Genomic DNA, 18,164 nt, shown 5'->3' on the forward strand with positions numbered 1-18,164 from the left:
TTAGGCAGATAATATTACTGTCATTATCTTAATGTTAAATGGCCATTAGAAACAGATGGCATTAAATTGAAAGGGCAAGTGGCAGCAGGTTAAAATATTAAGCCTAGAACTGAGGCACAGTCATATAAGTCCATTAGCAAGGTAAAAAACATTGCAGATTATCTTCTCTTAAACCTTGCACCACAGTCATTGCCTTTTTTAAAAATGAACAAATCCCTTTGAATCAGAGCTTTTAATAGAGTTCATGGGTAATTGCATAATAAAATCATTAGAATTACTCCTGTTAAAAAAAAATATCCTCCTTGTTGCCTGATAGGCAATTATAACGCTATAGGGGTATTGACATGAAGAAATACTAATGTTTCTAAATTTCTGAAATTTCTTTTACTTAGAGCTTTATATGTGTTTGAATAGTAGATAGCACAGGCAAAATTAGTTTACATGTTTACATTAGTTTACGTTAGTTTACATTCATTTGCTTTTGTTTTTTGCTGTGTGTTTTGTCAGACATATCAGCCTATAAAAATAGGGCTATATTTATGTTGCATAAGTCAGTTACAGATATGGTTTTCTGAATTTAGTATTTGAGAGAATTTCACTTGAAACTGGCCTCCAATTTATAAGTCAATATTTACGGAAAAATAGTCTCATTTGCATACTTTTACACTATATGCTGTACTATATACCTGCCATTCCAACTTCAGTGAAATCTTACTGTAGGTAAAGGGGCAGGAAAAGGTCACTTCAAGTTCCATTCAAATGCCTTATGCAAGATCATAAATTTCATGCATTAGTACAGAGGAAATCTGTACAGAAGTAGTAAGATTTTCCACAGGAATAGGCAGAAAGCCAGCTTGTGGCTCTGCACACTGACTTTACGTAAGGACTGGTTAGGCTAAGGTAGAACAAAGAGTTTAAGCCAAATGGTTTTTAGATTTGATTGCAGTCCTGTGAGAATAACTACACTTCAGCCAGTAAGGGCAGAACCATAACACAGATTGTATTTCTTCTCTTGAGCATGAGGGTTTCACCTTAATCATAGCATTTGAGAGCTTAAGAGTGTTCTGTGGAGTTTAGATACAGACACATATATATAGATACAGACATTTAATAACCTTCCTGAGCAAGGGTCCAGATCTGGATAAGCATCAATATTTTTGAAAGATTATCTGAAATCAAGTACTGTGGAACCTTGAAAGACTCATGAAATAATATTCAAGTTTAGCATGAATTTTGGTTTCAGATGTAACAGTGTTAGCTATTTTAATGTTGCTGCTTTTTCCCTTCTGTTTCAGGGTGGTTTTACTCGTAAATATTCTCTGAGTTCCAAAACTGGAACACTCCTCCCAGAGTTTCCAAGTGCTCAACACCTTTTGCTTCAAGGGTGCATTTCTAAAGACAAGGTAAAAAGTGAGCCCCTTCTCTTCTGTCTAAGAGATCAAAAATTTGCCACAGAATGTTTCTTCGTATCTTAGCCTTTGAGGTATTGACATGAAAGAGCCAGAAATGTCCATAATCAAACAGAGGTGACTGATTTATAGAGGGGGCAAACCTTTACTAACACCGATTAACCGGCTTTCCAATGGAAAGGTGGTTGAATTATTTACCTATTAACTGACCCAGTATTTTACAAACTGATGGTATGTAAGACGGGGAGAGCAAAACAAACAAATAACCGAGAGTTGTATTCTTTACAAATGCCTTTGGATTTAAGGTAAATTTTGTTCTGATTAGAACAGAACAAATAATTCACAATAAATACTTAGATGAATTTTATTGTCTTTCATTAATTATTTGAAGAGCAGCTGAAAATCTGAACATGTTTGGGTTTTTTTTAAAATTACTTAAAACATTCCTCAAATCAATACTTGGTATTACTTGCCCTAAGGATAACTCTTCAGTTGGAAATACCTCTCATGTTTTATGTCTTTGACTCTTTTACTGTGTGTTACATCTGTGTTGTTTCTTGTCCCCTTACAAGCTGCTACATTGTGCTAGAATTCTTTGACAGACATTTTGAACTTTTCAATTTAGTCTTCAGTGCTGGTGATAATGGTGACTGGTTTGAGAAGCGTTGTTTTGTGAGCCCCTCCTCCTAAGCTTGTTCTGAGAAAATAGTGAAGCCTAGGATTCCTCTAGGGAGAAGCTAAACAAAAGGAGCCATCTTAGCTGGAAAACTTACCATTCATAAAGAAAGCCCAAGAACTGGTATACTTAGCAGTGTGCACCACCTGCTGCTATAGTCTCCATCAGTGAAGTGACATCTCTCATATAGACAGCATTCTCATTAAATTTAAATCTGACAAATGTTTGGGGTTCCTTGGAGACCCAACACAGCAGTATAAACAAACTGATTTGTACTGCTCCAACAGTGGAGAAAAACTGGCAATTCATTCTCTCTTCATTTTTGGTTCAGCAGCATTGTGCATGACTGTCTGGGGACAGACTTACCGAGTTATGAGGAGACTGTGGGAAAGATGAATTTCTGTGTATCCTGCATTTTCTTTCCTTGCTACTCTTTTTTCATTTCTTGTTTTCTTATTTCCTGTTTTCTTTTCATACTGTCTTTTCTCTCCTTCAACTTATCTGACCAAAGGTTATTGAAACTAAGATATTTAGGTACTGTGTTGAAGACAGCCCATACGTGAAGTTTGACTCCTGCATTAAACTCTTAAGGAGTTCATTGCAACTCAGATGTCTGGAGAGCCCATAAATACAGCAGTCTGCACTAAAATAGATGGGTAGTTCCTGCATTTAATATTTCTGGAGAGAACTTACCCAACCTTTATACTTCCATCAACTCCTTTCAAAAACAATTCTTTAAAATGTTCTAGAGGACTTTGCTACTGCTTTTCAAAGATATGTAGTTAAAGAAGCAGCTCTGAAAGTCAGAAACGTCTGTTTTCAGGGAAAACTGCATCCTGAACCTATTGCAATAAGATGGCACCAGGTTCATTCAAAATCTGATAGTAGTTTGCTGGAGAAGTTCATAAACAGTAACAAACCTTCTGTGACTCAGGACCATAAGAATGGTTTTGCTAGCCCTTTTCCTTCCTTAAATGAGTTTGTGTATTTCTTGTCTTATAATTTGCTACAATTTTTAAAAAGTACTGCTTTTTATTTTTTTTTAAATAAGGGAACACTCCATTCAGATAAAGTAGCTTGATGAGATGAAAGGGAGTTCTGCTTTTAAAAGTTGAGTTCATGTGAGGCAGTGATTAAACTTTGACCAAATGACTGGCAGCTATTTTCTCATTTGTCCACCTAGATGATGTTTCAGAACACTCATAGACGCCTATAGTAGCCTAATGATTAACTTGCACTGCTCTTTGGGATTAATCTTAGCTTCAGAAAGGTGAATTTACTTTACCATCTGACTGACTAATCTAGCTATTGCCTTACTTTATTATCCACATTTTCACAGCGTATACATGTTCAGATGCTACATATCTGACCACAGCATCAGTGCTTGACTTAAATAATGACTTAAATAATGCTGGAATAATAATGATACAAAGCTGTTGATAAAGCTATAGATGAGTGATGTCCTCATCATTTCTGGATATACAGGCTGTCTGTTTGTAAATATACATTACAACGCAGTTTATATTATGTGTTTAAATACTAGCTGCACAAAGCAGAAACTTAGATTACTGTAGCAATAAAGGAAAGATTTAAGAAACTCTGTTTAATATTTCTTTCTTCCAAAACAGGTAGATACTCTTATCATGATGTACAAAACACACTGTCAGTGTGTCCTTGACAATGCAATTAATGGGAACTTTGAAGAGGTAAGGTTGTTTGAACACACACTTTTGGTTCATATGCATGGGAAGCCAAAAAATAATGATTTATGTCTATGAATCTGGTTCCTATTCCTTTAGATCCAGCATTTCCTATTGCATTTTTGGCAAGGAATGCCTGACCATCTTCTTCCTCTGCTTGAGAATCCCATCATCATTGACATTTTCTGTGTCTGTGACTCAATACTGTATAAGGTAAGTTAAGCATTTAGCTACATGAATAATCTCACCCACAGCACAGCTTCTGCATCTGTAAAGATAGAATGACAGGATGACATGACTGCTTTCTGCTGTAAATCAGCAAGGAAATCACTGAAATCAAGAAATAAAATGGGCACCTATAAGAGCTGAACTCCAGTCTCAGCTCAGCTGAACACCTGGGGTGTGACCACGGGCAGCACAGCAACAGTGAAACCTTGACATACTTGCTTGAATGTAGCTAAAAGAAATGCTCATGTGCCCACTGACAAGGCTGACTAAGGTAATCCTGGATGAAAACTGAAGCCTTGTTCTCACTGAAAAGATTATGCAATTTCTACCAGAAAAGAGAGTCTGTGGCACATCCATAAGGTGATTCCACATGCCAGTCTGCTGCTCACAGGTTATGCCAGGCCACGGTTTCATGCTACCAAGTTGGAACAATACTGGAACAATTCTTGTCCCTCCTGCCGACTGCCTTTCATTTCTGTTCCCTTGCTGATAGATGTACCAGCAAAACTGCTGCACTCTAAACTGCTCTGGGTTTCAAAAAAAGTTAAGGAATACTGGTTTTGAGGAGCTTTTGTACCATATGAGTCCTTTGATCTAACTCATGGCATGACCACATAAAAAGTTGAAACTAAGTGACCCTTAGGAATGTTGCAAGGTCAGGAATAAGTTATAGACTGCTGGGGAAAAAACATTATTTTGCCACCAAAGTTTCCTGAGTTTTTAATGTGGACAGTCAGATCACATGATTATTTAGTAGTTGCAAAGTACTTTGAGTTTCTTTGATAGGACATGCCATAGAAATAGGAAAAGGTTCTCATATAAGTGTCTCTCTAACAGATTTCACATCAGATATTGATGAGAAGAAATAACTATTGGTTTAATAGTAAACTCTAACCAATCAAAGCAAAAGACTTGAAGCTTTTTAGATCTGATGACTTATTGTAATCTGTCTTTCTTTACTGTACAAAAATATGGGGGAAAGATCCAGAAAAGATGAAAATATGTATTTCTTAGAAGCATAAAAAGCTGTAAAGTAAGAAGTGTTTTAGTTAGCATAGTAAAGCAAAGGTAATTAGCATCAAGAATCATAATTACTACCCAGGAGATGGGTCATTAAGCCTCATTTACTTGTAGAGGTTATAATGTACCTTGAGTTTATGAGGTTTTTCCTGCTCTAAATGTGTTGTCTCAATAGATTCAATATTAACTTCATTTATGATAGATTTAATGTGACAGAAGAAGAAATACTAGAGGAGAATTAAATTATAAATTGAATAAGACCGAATTTCTCAGAAGTTCATAAATTTGCTATTGTGCCTCTTCTTTGCTTCTCACTGTTTCTTATCTATAATCATGTTAGATATTCTTGACATCTGACAGAAGGAAGAAGGAATTACATTGGATTGTCATCAAACTATTTACATGAACAGAAAGGAGATTTCTGGAACATTGTCTAACAACTTTGTCCTCCACAGTAATGTTCCCTAGGGGGCATACCAGATGGCACAGTTTTTTTTGCCAAAACTGTTCCACGCCACACTTAGCTACAGGGAACTCTATGGATAAACTCTGAATGCCTGCAGTTCCATGTCCAGTTTGGTAGAAAGAAGAGTCAACACCATTCAAAGACTTGGGAGATCCTTGAGTATCTGCTTTACAGAGATGTGGTGATGCTAGAAAAGACAAAGTGTTTATGCAACTCACTTCTGCTGGTTTCCCTTCTTTAAGACATGGGGGATAGCATGTCCTGTTTGGATTTTTTTCTCATTTTACTGCTATGAAGATACGCGATAAGTATATAAATGTCTCATATGTTCCTGTCTAATAGTGATTGGAAAAATCCAGGCATGTAAATATCTAGACAGTAGGTTGAATGGCTTTATTTTGTGTAAATTTTCTGCAATTTAAGTAGACAAAACAGACATGAGTGAATGGCCAGTGGAAGCATGATGTCATTTTCTGTTAACTTTTTGAAGGTTCTTACAGATGTACTCATCCCTGCAACAATGCAAGAAATGCCAGAAAGGTAGGTATTTTAAAATAATCGTGGTACATTCTGATTTTTAGGCATATTCCAGAAAAATACCAGTAATTCTATATTATAGAGAAATTTTCTCACAGTATTTATGCTCATTTTTAGAACAGTAGAGTATGTATGGAAAAATAGTGTCAGCTCTGAGGGCAGCTATAGAACAGCCTTAAAATATTAGATAGCATTTTAGTGTCCTAACTGGCCCAGAGTTTTTCCCAGAGGAGGTATGTATCAATATGTATTCAATATATAGATCAGTGATTGATAATTTCCTGTTTCTTTTGGTAAAACCTGAGGAGGAATTTCCAGATATGTTCAGAGGTCTGCTAGCCATAGATTGAAACACAATTATTTAAACTAACGCCAGACAATTTTTATTGGTGATTCTCTAAATCACTTTTTGTTTCCCTTATAGTTTATTGGCAGATATAAGAAGTTTTGCAAAAAACTGGGAACAGTGGGTTGCTTCCTCTTTGGAAAATCTTCCAGAAAGCTTGATAGATAAGAAATTGCCTATTGCACGAAGATTTGTTTCTTCCCTGAAACGACAGACGTCATTCCTACACCTAGCACAGGTAAACAGAATAAGATTATACATTCCAAAATGTGTCAGTTGCAGTCATTGTACCTTTCTGGCTATGAGATACAATGCATTATTTTTTCAACGTTGACCTTCAGCCATGGAAGGCTTAAATCTTGTACTTTTAACCATGAAATTAGAAAGTGACCATAAATAGATCTGACCAGAACTTTAAACCTTTGTACCAGAAAAGAGAGCAAAGAGCATGGTTATAATGAACTGCCATCACAGGAACTGTTTTCAATAAAATTACCAAGTGGAATATATGTGTATTTTGTTTAGTACTGAATTGGAAAATACTGGATGATTCTTCTTGCCTAGCAAAGATTCGCTGCCTTGTCCATGTTGTTCTACTTCTATTCAAGTTTTGAGTGGAAAGAAGAAATGGGAGTGACAGGTAGTTGGAGACTCCAAGCCTATGTTGTCTGGATACAGGTGTCTGCAGTGAGGAGTCACCTCCATGCGATGGTTTTGTAGGTTATCCAAAAGGATACAATGCCTTTTGAGGAATTTCCTTCCGTGCTAGCATCTTGGGCTTTGAGGTGATAGTCCTCATGAATAACTGTAGGCACACCAGAGATTCTTCTTGACTTGGTTTTCTCTTTCATAAATACAGAAGCAGCATATGGGTGATCTTGTGAAGATAATCTGATAGGAAGGCACATTAGAAGAGCATCAGGAGTCTAATGAAAGGGAAACACCTCATCTGATCTGTGCTAAACCCAGCCATGACAATAAAACTAAACATAAGATTCTTCTCTGAGCAGTTTTTTGGGTGCTCCCCAGGTGTGGGTCTGTACTGGTTTTGGCTGGGATAGAGTTAATTTTGTTCGTCATAGTATGGGTCTATTTTGGATTTGTACTGGAAACTATTGATAATTCAGGGCTATTTTAGTTACTGCTGAGCAGTGTTTACACACAGCCAAGATCTTTTCTGCTTCTTACACCATACTGCCAGCAAGTAAGTTGGAACTAAACAAGTAAGTTGGAGGTGCACAAAAATTTAGCTGGTGATATAGCTGGGACAGCTTTCCCCAGCTGATCACAGGGATATTCCTTACCACAAATCAACAATGAAACTGGGGGGAAGTTTGGCAGGGGACAACTGCTCAGGGACCTGGCTGGGCACTGGACAGTTGGTGGGTGAGAAATGGTTTTAATTGTTGGTTTTTGGTGTTTCTTTTAAACTTTTAAATTATTGTTGTTGTTATTTTTAACATTTCTTTTAAAAATTATCAAATTGCTTTTAACCTTACCAACAAGTTTTCTTACTTTTATTCTTTAATTCTCTCCCCCATTCCTTGGCAGTGTAGGGAGTGAGTGAGTGGCTGTGTGGTGCTAAGCTGCCAGCTGGGGCAAAACCACAACAGGGTCTCAGGATTTTTACCTTGCTTTCTCTTGCAGATTGCTCGGCCAGCTCTTTTTGATCAGCACGTGGTGAATTCCATGGTGTCGGATATTGAAAAAGTAGATTTGAACAGTATTGGTTCTCAGGCCCTCCTTGCAGTTTCAGGGAGCACAGACTCTGATGGGGAAGTTTACAGTGAATGTAAGTCCATGGTGATATAGTTTTACCATTAAAAGTACATTCTTTCATTCCATGCCACACCAGTCTGCTTGGACTGACTGAGACAGGGCACTCATAGACTCTGCTTTCTCTAATACAGTTCACCATAAACTTCAGTAGGTTAAGAAAACCAATTGGTTGCCCTGGCATGTCCTACAAGAACAGAAGCTAGAAGCTTGTGCTGGAAAGTCATCCCAGCTAGATGACTTTAAATGGTTGCTGAAAAATTCCTTTACATGTCAGTTTCCAACCTCTTTTGAAACTTGGCACTATCCTATATGGGGATATTGCACAGATCAGTTCTCGAAAGGTTTGTCTGAAATTCCATTTCATTATGGCCTAATGTAATGGATATTTTAACTAGTTTCCTTTTTTTTAAAATTAATAGTATTTTCTTCTGAAAGTTGAGCTTTAAAAATATATGCAATTTTCTATTTAGTGTAGCAGCTATTTTTATACACAAAATAGAGTGAAGTAAAAATTTTGAGTAGGTTAATTTTCATATACATTATTTTTAAAAAATAGTCATTTTCTCTATTAAAAAGAGAACTTTGTCATAAGAGTCATGTTGGTGAGAGTTTCAAGAGCTGAAAGGAATGTGTTGTCCTGTAAATATTATTACTTTGATTATGACAGTTTGTTCTCTTTAATGATTCACAGTCCTATTCACATTTTCATTTGAGTAGCCCCTTTCCCACTTTTTTTGTGCAGTTATTTTTTATTTTATTCTTTGTCTTCTTTCACACTGGTCAAAAAAGAAAAAAAAGAAGAGAAATTGCTGGTCCTTCAGGCACTTTTTTGAAAATGGAAATTGAGGAAATTAACTTTATATCCTATTGGAGGAACTTGTAAAATATGAAGAAAACATAAGGCACTGCAAACCTGCCATATTAGAGAGAAAGCTTTATTAGTAAATCTAGTATTAGAAAGACTTTCAAGATTGAATCTACAAAGGAATGGAAAATACAATAATCTTCTTTTGCTTTTGTTTTCTTATAAAACTTCATTGTCTTACAACCTGTACCATTGTAAAGCTTAAGTAATTAAAATATGTGTGTGTGATGGATGTGTGTGTGCTTGCTTTGCTGGGGAATTACTTATTTCTTCACTGCTCTAATTCTTTGATTTTCCTTTCCATGCTACAATATTGTCATATGGCTGGTGAGTGGCTTTTTCTCATGTTCGGAATAGAGTGCGATGATGTGTTCTCCTTTTTACATGGTAGATGACTCTATTACAGTGTTCCAAGAACTGAAGGACCTCCTAAAGAAGAATGCCACTGTGGAATCATTTATTGAATGGTTGGATACTGTGGTTGAGCAAAGGGTTATCAAGGTACCTTTCAAATGTTCTGCCTGACTCCAGACCAAATCCTGCTTCCCTAACTCCTTATGCAGTCCCACTGATTTTCCACAAGGAATTTTCATCTCTACTCCTATCTCCTTTACTGTGACAGGGAAGTTTGTAATTTGGTGTCAAAGATTCCTGTAGTATTAGTCCAGATTAATCACGCTGAGTGATCTTACGTGTGTGGCAAACTATGTATTGCAGCTAAGACACTAAAGTCAGCACTTTCACAAACTGTAAGACAGAAACACTCTGACCTTATGTGTGCCTGCAGAATCACAGTGGGATTGCTCTGAGTAAGGTGAGAAAAAGTTGTTTTTTAGAGAAGAAATTCTCACTTCCATGGTCGTACTGTGTGTGGTATAAGTTACTGCAGCATGTGGATTCAGAAGTAGCTATCCTCCTGAAGGATTTCTACATGAGGATGGAAGATACAGTTCTGTAGCTTTGTAAGGTGCTTAACTCAGTAACTGATTGTTTTGATGGGATTCCCCTTCCCATCTCCAATTACCAAGATGCATTTTCATCACAAGTATTTTATATGCATGTAGTTATTCAGGGATTAATAAACTACAGCTCAGAACAAAAGAAAGGATATTTTCTTATAGCTGAGTAAAAGATATTTACCCAATTTGTGATTCTAATTACTGTAAACTAGTAGAATGAGGTGTTACATATTGTTGGCTAATAGCTGAACAGTGGTCTTCTCATCAGACTTCTTTTTATCTGAAAATGCAATATCTTATTCATCATTTCAGGTAGGATCTTGATATGAATGGGTGCAAAAGGATGAGACAGTACAGTTAGCATCAACTGGCTGGCAGAAGAAAGACTGCCACTTACAGGAAGACCATAGGCATGCCCTTTTTCCTTTCTTTGCCTGTTTTCCCAAATTTCAATGGAGGCAGTGATAATTTCTTTCTTTTTAAAGTTCTCTCAGTTTCCTAGCAATTGCTGACACAATTGTTGATGCTGTGAACAGCACAGCTTTGGATTACTCAGGGCAGCAGAGCCAAAGCAAGTCCTCACATACACAGAAATCTGCCTAGGCAAAAAAATCCCATTGAAGCTGAGTAATCTCAATTTATCTTAGACTGGAGTGATTATAGTCTAAATTTCATTCCACAATTTCAAAAGACAATTCCTGATAAGCAAGTCAGGCAGAAAGGTGAAGCAATTTTCCATTCAGCATCTACTATGTGATACCATATTGTTAAAGCTAACGAGTATGGTTCCTAGAATTGTTTTCCTGTACTTAAGGGAAGAAGTACCAACAAGTTTTGATATGAAGCTAGGTCGACTTGAGCAGAAGCTAATCATTTACAGAACATGTAATCCTTCCACTGCTGTTTGCCTTCTGTTCCTGCTAAAGTGTGGCTACTGTCAAGCTCACACAACAGCTTCTTTCTGCTTGCTGTTTGAGAAAGTAACAGGGTATATGTTGCCACACAAACAAATCACTGCCAGAGCAAAGAGACTTTATGAAATAAACAGTATTAAAAGCATCACTTTGGTTATCATGATGGTAACATACCATTCTGTAGGAGACATTCTGACCAGTATTACACAGATTAAAGTAAAAAGACTAATTTATATTCCCTGTTTTTATGGAATAACAGTGCCAGGGGGTGGGACCCTCCTTCCTTCCTTCCTTCCTGCCTCCCATCCTCCCTCTCTTCCTCACCTGTATAGTTACAGAACAACTTGGCACCTTTAATACTAGAATATGGAGTAATTTATGTCCCATCAGGACCCAAGCAGTAAGCAGTTTGCTTCATCTGACATTGACAGACAACATTCTGTGATTGCACTGGAAGGAGTGGAGGCTGCTGTTTTACCAAGTTAGGTCACGCAGCAGGGATATAGTTTGAATCAGGCAGCTTGATTCACTCTGACACATCAGCCTGAGTTAAGGAGTCCTTGACTCTCAAGGATATTCAGTTCTTCTCTCCTGTTGGCAGAAAGCAAGTGAGCATTCCTAACAGTATTTTACTGTTCTCTTTCAGGCAAGCAAGCAAAATGGGAGGTCTTTAAAGAAGAGAGCTCAGGACTTCCTTCTGAAATGGAGCTTTTTTGGTGCTCGAGTCATGCATAACCTAACTCTAAACAACGCATCAAGTTTTGGTACCTGAGCTTTAGAAAAACACTCATATTTTGTACATATATGTTCAGCACTTACCAGCATTCCACTATTTCCTGTGCTGAGGAACCCATCCTAATCTAAAAATTCTATTATTAAAGCCACAAAAACTGTGTGATGTATTTTTCAAACTAATATTTCACAGTAAATACTAGCAATATTTTGCTGGTGACCTGTGTCATAGGCTTGTTTGTAAATGGTATTTTTCTTTTGAATTGCTGTTTTGATGCTGCTTTGGCATTTAAGTGCTAGAAGTTTTGTTTGTCTTAATATTGCAATGACTGCATAGCTCAGTATAACAGAAAAAAGATTTAAATTATTTGTTTTACCTGTGGATCAGTTTGGTCAAAAAATACCGTTGCATATAAGTTCTTAGACATAGTATGTTAAAAAAATAAAAAACAAAAGGAATTTGGCAGTCATCACACATGTAATTCTGGAATCAGCAGATGATCAATTTAATAGTGTTTGTGTCTTTTAAAAATTAAGGGTCACACCTGCATCTTTAGGAATGTTTACATTTTTGGGAGCACTCAGAAAGAGCCCTATGTAAGAGAGAAGATGGCAGAGCAAGTGAAACGAACTCTAGTATGCAATGTCATATCTTTAGCCATAGGTACATTGTTATCTAAAATTCTGAGGGTATTTGAAATTACTGTAGGGACACATACATTTTTTTAATGTGATATATCCTTGAAATAAGGTCAAAGATTTTACCAGTTATTGTCTGGTTATTTAGCACAAGGCAAACAGAAATAGAGCAGAGGCATTCTAGCAGACTTCAGCCTTATCTAGTTCCTCTGTGTGCTCTCTTCAAGTATAAAGCATGTCTCACTTTCATCAGTATTTTTCTTTGATGTAATTAGTGGTCAAATAGCCTACAGGACAGTAAACAATTGAGCTAGGTGGGCCAGTGCAAAGAGAGATTAGAGCTAGAAGTTAGGCACTATTCCTTGTTGGTCTTGCCAGGTCATTTAAAGTCCACAATTATTTGTTTGTTTCACTGGCTTCTTGTAGAGTGGTGAGAGATGGTCACAAATATAACTCGGCTACTCTCTCTCTCTCTCTCTTTCTCCTCCAAAAGGTTCTTTTCATTTGATCCGCATGTTACTAGATGAGTACATCCTGCTTGCCATGGAGACACAGTTCAATAATGACAAAGAACAAGAACTCCAGAATCTACTGGACAAATACATGAAGAATTTAGGTAACTAGAGCTTGCTTCTTTTGCATGTACTCCGGTAGGTTTGGAAATTGATGTATTTGTTTAAGCAGAAGCAAGTGTACAGTGTTCTCCTGAAGGTGTGGTTATGTGCAACATTGTCAAATTCGCCTGGAAAGTTTGTGACCATTCACCCAGCAATTCATTCCCACCTTCCTAACACTTCACTTCATAACATTTTGTTGGAATGTCAGTACTAAGGATCACTGAAATTATCTTGGATGCAGCAAAGACTTGTAGGTACATCTGAAGGGCTGTAAACTGAAGTGCAAAAAGAAGCATAAGTAGCAGAAAGGGCAGGAATTGCTAATCCAGTTTTTCCCCAAAACTTAAATATGTAATTACAACTTGAACCAGGAATCTATTAACTGTTACCAGAGTGCAAATATCCCTTCAACATCAAAACACAAGTTTAGAGCCCTATTTATCATGTGGTTGAAGTATTACTATATGGAAGAGAAATAAAATTATTTGAAAACAGTATCCTTAACGTTTTTCATCTACCAAGCTTCTTCAAAGTTAGACAGTTTGAAATTATATGTTCCAGGTCCTTTGCTATAAAAAGAATGAAGATTGATTTGAATCAAGTTCTGGTCCAAGTTAATAATTAAAAATCCATTGAAAATTCAGAAGCTTGCAGAATTAATTTTTATTAGCATTAGCACTGACAGTCAATCCTTAATTTTTTGGTTATTGTTACTCTAAATCTGCTTTTTGCTACAGGAAATATGCATAGGATTTTTCTGACAGTAAGTGCTGCACTTCTTTCAATTCACCCTCCAGAAGAAAAACTTGGCCTGTGTGACAGTTGCCTTGTCCTTGTGTGCTTAGGTGAAGTACTTGAAACCATAAGCTAAAATCATGGTTTCCTCTGAAGAACAGCAAAACTGACTTTTTCAATAGTCTGCAAAAAGCTGAAGAACTCTTGAGTATAACAAATGCTTTTCTCTAGATATCAATATGAAAAGAGAGTTCAGGAACCTAAAGTTGCCATTGTTCGTTCTTTAGGATGAAATGTCGATCCTGATTCACTCTTAATGCACTTTACTTTTCACTGTTGACCTTTACTTCAAGGGAATAAATCTGATTCATACTTTCAATGTGATGGCTTCAGTAAGGAGCTGAAACTGTGTGATGTAGATCTGTGGTCAGGGAAAATGATACAGACAGAACTTATGTTCAGTGAAGATGTATAACAGCCAACAAGGGTTTTCATTTACCCTTCCAGATGCAAGCAAAGCCACCTTCACTGCATCACCAAGCTCTTGCTTCCTAGCAAATCGCAACAAAGCCGCTCCTCTGCCCAGTGACACTTCAGTCAAAAACGAGTGCCTAGGAGAGCAAACCTACGTGTCCTTGTCAGCTGGCCAGCCCAGCAGTGCACCTTCTGGTCTGAACCCCTTCACCACAGGAGATGGGGACAGTATGCAGCTGACAGGTGTGTATCACCTCTTCCATCTTCTCCTTCCCTTATTTGATTGTTAGTCTTTCAGTTCGTGGCAGCATGTTGCTGTAGGAGGAATGATGGCCACATGCAAATATGAAGACCTCTAGTAAACAACATTTCATGAGCTCACCTTCTGTGGTGATTTACAGAAGTCAGCAATTGTAATTACCCTGTCAGTAATAAATAGTTCCTCTTGGAAAAATGGTAAAACTATCTTAGAACTCTTGGCTTGGTGAGGTTCTTGTGAGAAGAGAATGAACAGTAAACCTGGAGCACATAAGGAATGTAACTGTTGGGAATTCCCACGGAATGTGGCACCTCGAAGCTGGAGAACGAAAGGGAGAAGTTTTATACTCTGAAGCCATAAAATAAAAGCTGTGAATTATATATGTGGGGGCCAGTGCATATCTTTTGTAAAGGTTTCAGATGGTAATCTGCACTTCATTAGAGGGTTTGTGTCTTAATAGCAGTACTGAGGTATGGACAGTAAACATGGTTAATGTTTATTTATTCCAGATCAAATGGAGCTGTCTCAAAGCACTGGTCACCTCATGACTCCACCCATCTCACCAGCCATGGTCAGCCGAGGAAGTGTTATCAACCAGGGGCCAATGGCTGTGAGACCTCCCAGTGCAGGTCCCATGTTATCGACACATTCACAGTGCTCTTCCTACTCAGAACCCCTTTACCAGACTTTGTCACAGACTAATCAGAATTACTACGGAAACAATTCCAACTACCGGGCGATGTTCAGGACACAGGCCCATTCCACTTCAGGAGTTTATGACCACAGAGCAGAGCCCAGTCGATTCAATGCCTTGAATGAACAGCAGTTCTCCAGAGACTACTTCAGCAACAGTTGTGCCGTGTCTCCCTACAATGCCAGATCCCCTTCCAGCTATGGTCCCTCCAACATGTCTCAAGATACACACAATATGCAGTTTCTGAATAGCGGGAGTTTCAATTTCTTGAACAACTCAGTATCTACATGTCCAGGAGCAGCTTATCCTGCTAATGCTTCCAACGGTATTGATACATATTTTCTTTTGCCTTTTGTTTCTCTTTCATTGCTGGAGTAAAACACCTTTTCTCTGCATTTTTTTCCTATGGAAGATGTGTTTCAGCTTTTATTTATACATTCCTGTTTTCCACTTCTCTGATAACACACAGAGATTGTAAAGCAGCTTAATAAGCTACTTAAGGGTTTATTTTCCTCTGGTGAATTCTCAGTTGACCTCAAATTTATCTGCTGCCCTATGTTAATCTTCCTTTGGTATCATCACCATATCTTGCACAAAGGAAGCAAAACCAGGATGATCTTATGGTTTAACAATGTCTTGAAAAGCCCCCAAAACATTTGCTGTGAAACAGAGGAGATACAAGATAGCTTACTTCAGGGATCAGCATAATGGACCATTCGTGTTGTAGGGTGGAAAGAAGTATAAAAATGTGCACTAGCAATAGTTTGGGACTTTGTCCCTCTCATTTCTCAAACTTCAAATGTAAAATTACTGCTTCAGAGGTATAGTCAGCAAAACACCTCCCTCTTCTGGAGGAAAGACACAGTGGAAATGATACTTTCATGTGGATTTGTCTATGCAGTGAGTGCATATTACCCTGCAGATTTTCTTTCCATGTATGCTTTCCTTCATCGTAAGCTTCAGAAGGAAGCACTGAACTGTGCATAGGACTCCCCGTGGTATCTCTTAAGGCAAATGATTGCAGGCTATGTTTGATTCTGAAATTAGAAGGAAAGAAACTGAAGGCATGACTGAACCCTTACCATATTTTGGTTTCTTTGTTACCACCTCTCTTTTGTGTCAGTCTTTACATATACTGCTTATTTTCCTGAGCTCTGTGTGTATATAATAATCTTATTGTGAAGGGCTTCATCCAATAACAAGTACTGTTTTTCCAAGGTTGTCACAGGCTCATACACTACCCAGTAGTTTCATTCATCTTCTTTTTTTCAATCTTCAATTAGGATATTATGGAAACAGCATAAATTATTCAGAATCTCACAGACTTGGAACAATGGTGGACCAACACGTTTCTGTAATTAGCAGTGTCAGCAGCATTCGGCCACTGACATCCTACAGTGATGTACATGATCCACTGAATATCTTGGATGACAGCAGAAGAAAACAAACAGGCTCCTACTACTCAGATTCCTCACCTTCTGTTGTCTGCCGGACCCCTATGTGTAAGTACAGCCAACAACTGAGGAGCAGCTGTGAACTTTTCACTATCCTATCAAATGCTTGGTATTAAATTGTTGCTCACATACACAATATATGAAATGCAACACAGAGATGAAGCAGCTCGGTACTTAGGATGTGTTTTCCTTAAAATTGAGTTTAATAAATTTACTTCCTTGATGAGGTCTATAATCCATTGTCTAGGAACAGTGGAATGATTGGCCTGAGTTGCATAAAAATGTGTATTGGGAAGCACTTTCTAATTATTAAGTAAACTAATAATAGACTGGGCTTTTCTAGGGTCTCTTGGATATCCTCACTGTCAAACAGATCAAGTGAATCCTGGGTCAGGGGTGTCTCAGTATATACTTCCTGTGCTCTGGTCCCCCATTCTCTGCTTCAACAGCTGTGTAATAGGCAAAGCTCCCACTGACAGTGAATTTTAGGCAGAAATACCCATTCCCGAAGGGTTTGTTTTGGTATATGCCTTAAACAAATAGCAGCCAAGTTGGGTCTCACATTCCAAAAAGGGTTGCATGGAAGATATAAACTAGGGCACTTCATTTCTACACAAGATTACACCTTCCTGTTAATCTTGCACAGAAGATCAGACATTTCTGTCCTTCAAATGATGTGCCTGGTAGATAGGAGTTTCCATCAATGCAACTGGGTTGTTGTGATTTCTGTCAAATTCAATAAATTGAAAACTTGCAGTGACGGTAACCTTTTTTTCCCCACAGCTTCAAACTTGCAAACCACATCTTCCTCACAGTGTATGTACGGAACATCTGGTCAGTTCCCTTCCCAGGAAAATCTGGAGGTCCATGCCCCACCAAACAGAGATATGGTGCCATCTTTACCACCAATCAACACTGTCTTCATGGGAGCAGCTGCTGGAGGAACCTGAGAGAGACATGTCTTTGCCCTAAGCTTGCTTTCCAATCCCAGACATTAAGGCTATGATGATAGTCCCCTTTCCAAGTTGGTGGAAGATAAAATTAGTACATATAGGTGTTAAAGAAGCTATTTTAGCAATGTTATCAGCCCTCCACCCGCAAAAAATAGCTATATTTAGATTGGGTCCTGCTTATGAATCTCTCAGGATTGCTCTCACCATTACAGCTTTTCAGTCAGAAATTCAGGGTAAGCAGAAAGAGACAGTGATTCTTGCACACAAGAATAAGTTGTAAAGAAATTATTACATCTATTCCTAATTTATTAAAAATGCTATTTTAGTCTTTCACTTATATCTTTTATATATATATAAAATGTTTATTTAATGCCTGTGTTGCTCATTATTTATTAGGACCACAGAGTAACTGTTTACTTTCTCATATTTGACAGATTGTCAAATGTATGTATCCTACCTCCTATGGAAATGTTTACAAGGTCAGTTTTTACTGTTTTAAATGAAACTAAGCCAAACTATAAAGTTTTTTACTGTTGTTCTTTGGAAAGTCAATTTCAAATGTTTAGTGCCTACTTGTGTAAGTGAAAGTTCTCAGGAAATAAATAAAACTTATTATGGAGATTTTATTTCTCTTCCTCTTAAAATAAAACCAACAAAACATGTAAATATCATAAGCTAACTAACTGCAGTAGCCTGCTACTGTAGCTG

General features: G+C 37.6%; 1 protein-coding gene across 1 annotated transcript in view; it reads left to right on the forward strand.

Moving 5' to 3' along the window:
• RFX6 (regulatory factor X6) overlaps window positions 1-17,453 on the forward strand; it is a 32,842-nt gene extending 15,389 nt beyond the window's left edge. Inside the window, exons 7-19 of the mRNA XM_041478145.1 lie at window positions 1,296-1,403; window positions 3,714-3,791; window positions 3,885-3,998; window positions 5,990-6,039; window positions 6,461-6,620; window positions 8,030-8,174; window positions 9,418-9,527; window positions 11,546-11,663; window positions 12,764-12,886; window positions 14,130-14,339; window positions 14,865-15,374; window positions 16,333-16,551; window positions 17,287-17,453. Of these exons, the coding sequence (XP_041334079.1) occupies window positions 1,296-1,403; window positions 3,714-3,791; window positions 3,885-3,998; window positions 5,990-6,039; window positions 6,461-6,620; window positions 8,030-8,174; window positions 9,418-9,527; window positions 11,546-11,663; window positions 12,764-12,886; window positions 14,130-14,339; window positions 14,865-15,374; window positions 16,333-16,551; window positions 17,287-17,453 (2,112 nt within the window). The remainder of the gene's footprint in view (window positions 1-1,295; window positions 1,404-3,713; window positions 3,792-3,884; window positions 3,999-5,989; window positions 6,040-6,460; window positions 6,621-8,029; window positions 8,175-9,417; window positions 9,528-11,545; window positions 11,664-12,763; window positions 12,887-14,129; window positions 14,340-14,864; window positions 15,375-16,332; window positions 16,552-17,286) is intronic.
• The last annotated feature ends 711 nt before the right edge of the window (window positions 17,454-18,164 follow it).

This window comes from Pyrgilauda ruficollis, unplaced genomic scaffold, assembly GCF_017590135.1.
Source record: "Pyrgilauda ruficollis isolate IOZ18807 unplaced genomic scaffold, ASM1759013v1 scaffold43, whole genome shotgun sequence".
Classification (NCBI taxonomy): domain Eukaryota; kingdom Metazoa; phylum Chordata; class Aves; order Passeriformes; family Passeridae; genus Pyrgilauda; species Pyrgilauda ruficollis.